Genomic DNA, 4224 nt, shown 5'->3' with positions numbered 1-4224 from the left:
CCTATAAAATCTGCCTTGCAGATGGAATCACGGAATCCAGACATTTTAAAATGGAATTTAACAATATTCAAGCATTTCTTTAATTTATTTTATTTGCTCAAGTTAATACGGATCGGCGTTCCGTCAACAAATGTCGGAACATAGAAGTGTCTTAAATCGGCTGAAAAACTTAAATTCTTGTTAATCTAACTGCACTGTCCAATTCAGAGTAGCTATTACTGTGGAAAAAAATGCCATGCTATTGTTTGAGAGCTCCAACAAAACACTTTTTTTCAACGTGATAGGTTTGATAAATTCACCGCTGAAGGTGAAATGTGGACTTACATTCTGAAATCTTGCTCTGATTTATCATCCAAAGGGTCCCAGAGATTTTACACGAACATGAAGTGTCATTGTCTTAGATAAAAATCATTTTTCATATCCTAAAAAGGTCCATATACCACGAACAATCGATTTTTGTATTTCCACTCGTTCATTTTGAAAAGAAAGTAAATTGTGAAAATCTCACCCTAAACGTAGTACAAAAAACAAACACTGGTTGTTTTCTTTCTTTGTATTTTCTTCTACCAGATCTATAGTTTTATGTTCTCCTACATTCAATTAGCATTTCCACAAACTTCATAGTGTTTCCTTTCAAATGGTATCAAGAATATGCATATCCTTACTTCAGGTCCTGAGCTACAGACAGATAGAGTTGGGTATGTTGTTGTAGGTGATTTTTTTTTTTTTTTTTTAAACTGGGCTGTCCCTACGAAGATTTCAAATATATGACATTAACAAAGTATATCAATGATTGGTATTTTCCCGCAATTATCTGAAAGGGCACAGGAAAGCCCCTGTGTGTGTGTGTTGTGTTGTGTTGTGTGGTGCTCCTTTGTGCAGCCGTTAGCGTTGACGCTAATAATAACCGTCTGCTGATAGATCGGAAGGCTTTTCCGAAAAGAAAAAAAACAACTTCACAATTAAATGTGAACTTACAATGCAGCCTCTGCCTACCTGGCAGAATGATCTCATGATTATGTGCATGAATCCAGTAGCCATTTTGTTTCGTCAACTCTGCATCACTTGACATGAGCGCTACAGAAACACCGCTAACCAAACAAAGGCTGTTCCTAGATTTTTCCCAGACCTCAAAAGTGGTTTTGATCTTTGTTGTGGCATTTAGAACATCACGTGTTATTTTCCTATTTAAAAAGGTGTGATTTTTGAGAGAAAACTATTGAAAAATTCAACGAAATTTGTGAAAAAAAATCTAACCAAATCAAGAGAAGGAGAATGCAGATTTTTTTATAGGGAGCTAAGAATGTTCTCCACAGGCTGGGACAGACCAGATCACACAGATGTACAGTTTAAACAGTAAAACCAGGGTCCTGTTCAGTTGGGCACAACGTGACACAAAAATGATTACAACTTATTGGACACTGTTCGGCTTAGTATCTCAGTGTTCCATGGACCTTTTTAAATACATGTGTCAACAGCGTGTGTGTGTGTGTGTGTGTGTGTGCAGAGTGTTTTCATTTGAGTTGGGTTCCTGTGGGTGGTGGGAGGGTTTTCCCGGGGTCTGTGTCTCCCAGGAATGGACAGGCCTTGTCAGCTGGGGTGTCCACTGAGCGCCTGTCGGGAAATACACATCTGAGCTGGAGAGACGTTCACATGTGGCTCTATTGAACCTATTTCTTGGTCCAGGACTCTCTGAGTAGCAGGTCACAATACCCGCTGGACACAAATTGGTTGAATCATGTTTGTTCCACATAAAACAAAATTATTAAATGTAATGAGGATGAATCAATGTGGGAAAACTAATCGAATTTGCAAAAAAGTAAAACGTTAAAAATACATTTTATTGGACATTTAAACCCGAAATGAAATGACGTGATTCACATTGTTTGATTTCATGTAGATTTCACGTTAAGTTGACAACTCCGTTAAATGTAAATACAAAATTGTATGTTTAACTGGCGTCTGTGCCCAGCTGGTAGGGACTGAAACAGGTCATTACACATGGTAGAAGGGAAGGGGGGAGTGGGACGAGAGAGGTGGGGAGGACGAGAGAGGGGGGGGGTAAATAGTTAACCTAAAATAAGAAGTTATGTAACACTGAGATATACACACACTGACAGACACACCAGCTTTCTGAACTCTTGAGTATAGGTCATAGCATTTCATGCCAGCTGCTGTTGACAAACTGAAGAGAGAGATAGACCACTTCAAGTGTGTAACACTCACAGTCAAACACACACCATTTAGCTCCACAGTAGCCAGCGAGGTATGTGTAAGGCTACATGTTTTTGTCTTAGTGTGTGCATAACTTGTGAATTTGGGTGTGTGTGTGTGTCAAAAGGTCTCTTACCTTGTGAAGCATGATGACCAGGCTAATGGGAGGTGTAGCCTGGGTTGTCTGTCACAGTCCTCCAGCGAATCAGGGAGCGGCACACCGCTGGTCTCCGGTAGCAACAGACACAGTCCCGCCCCGACAATGGGGCCACTCCCATAAAGAATCATAGCGGCCAATGGGATGGTTTCTCCTCTAGGACTGACCACCGCATTGAGGATACACCCCACTCTGTAACACAGACACACCAAGCCCACACACTTCTGTCTGAAACAGACACACACACACACACACACAGTTAAGATACAGCCTGCCCGTACAACTCAAACATACACATATTGCACAAAACAGAGATACACACACACACACACACACATCAGGTATTACTCAAGCATGGAGATAAGATGACCTTTGACCCAGGCGAGTGTGTGAGGTCAATAGATAAGTGCTGTGTGTCTGCTGGGTTGAGATAGGGACTAGTCCTGTCAGGGGTCAGACACAGACACACACACACACACACACACACACACACTCTGTACCTGATGAGTGTAGGGAAGAGCTCGATGCCATAGAGTAAAGAGACAAACACACTGGTCTGCATACACAGCTTCCCCACCAGGGCCAGAGCCATCACCAACCCTGGGACAGCTACACACACACACACACACACACACACACACACAGTGTTGGATCACTGGAGGTTGTGTCGATGTGTTTGTTGTGTCGGTGTGTGTGTGTGCGTGTGTGTTTACCGTAGAAGCGTGATGCGAGCAGGGACAGCAGGCAGAAGGAGCCACTGAGGAGCAGGGACAGCATGCTGATTGGGCGTCTGCCACAGCGGGCCAATAGGAATGGGACAAGCAAGCAGGGTGTCTCTGATAGGCCGCTGAAGAACTGAGCCAGGAAGACATCCACCCCGAAACGCCCGACATTCAGACAGATACCGTAGTACGTCAGGGCTGACGTTAGCCTAACACACACACATACACAGTGGGGAGAGACAGCATCATACACAGTGGGGAGAGACAGCATCATACACAGTGGGGAGAGACAGCATCAGACACAGGGCGGAGAGACAGCATCAGACACAAGGGGAGAGACAGCATCATACACAGTGGGGAGAGACAGCATCATACACAGTGGTGAGAGACAGCATCATACACAGGGTGGAGAGACAGCATCAGACACAGGGTGGAGAGACAGCATCATACACAGGGCGGAGAGACAGCATCATACACAGGGCGGAGAGACAGCATCATACACAGGGCGGAGAGACAGCATCATACACAGGGCGGAGAGACAGCATCATACACAGGGCGGAGAGACAGCATCATACACAGGGCGGAGAGACAGCATCATACACAGGGCGGAGAGACAGCATCAGACACAGGGCGGAGAGACAGCATCATACACAGGGCGGAGAGACAGCATCATACACAGGGCGGAGAGACAGCATCATACACAGGGCGGAGAGACAGCATCATTCACAGGGCGGAGAGACAGCATCAGACAAATGCTGTAGAACAAATGGAGTACAGCGGTAGAACCTGACAACCTCTCTTTTTTTTTTCTACACACTTTCAGTGAGCTACAAAAGTGCCACATGTTGTTTTATCTCTGTACTCCAGCACATTTTAAATGATACTATGAGGTTAAAGTTCACTGGCAGCTTTAATTTGAGGGTATTTTCATCGTGATTGTTGTGCTAGGAATATGGGGCCAAATACTACACTTTGGACACTTTTCAATACACAGAGGGGAATTCGTCCCAATTACTTTCCATCTCCTAAAATGGAGGGACTGTGTACACAAAGTGCTGTAATTTCTAAACGGTCCACCCGATATGGATGAAAACACCTTCAAATTAAAGCTGACAGTCCTGCACTTTAACA

At 44.1% G+C, this 4224-nt stretch overlaps 1 protein-coding gene across 3 annotated transcripts in view; it reads right to left on the bottom strand.

Moving 5' to 3' along the window:
* Nucleotides 1–738: 738 nt before the first annotated feature.
* LOC110498226 (solute carrier family 22 member 13) overlaps nt 739–4224 on the bottom strand; it is a 13004-nt gene continuing 9518 nt past the window's right edge. Inside the window, exons 7-10 of one of the 3 annotated variants that reach the window (XM_036955236.1) lie at nt 3085–3302; nt 2872–2980; nt 2351–2599; nt 739–1614 (exon numbers count right to left, since the gene is read on the bottom strand). In XM_036955236.1, coding sequence (XP_036811131.1) covers nt 1515–1614; nt 2351–2599; nt 2872–2980; nt 3085–3302 — 676 coding nt within the window. In that variant the 3' untranslated portion in view covers nt 739–1514. Of the gene's footprint in view, nt 1615–1820; nt 1983–2350; nt 2600–2871; nt 2981–3084; nt 3303–4224 lie in introns of those variants that run through there. The other 2 variants (XM_036955237.1, XM_036955238.1) reach the window with 2 other exon arrangements.

This window comes from Oncorhynchus mykiss, chromosome 19, assembly GCF_013265735.2.
Source record: "Oncorhynchus mykiss isolate Arlee chromosome 19, USDA_OmykA_1.1, whole genome shotgun sequence".
Taxonomy (NCBI): domain Eukaryota; kingdom Metazoa; phylum Chordata; class Actinopteri; order Salmoniformes; family Salmonidae; genus Oncorhynchus; species Oncorhynchus mykiss.
This window is presented reverse-complemented; position numbering and strand designations above follow the sequence as displayed.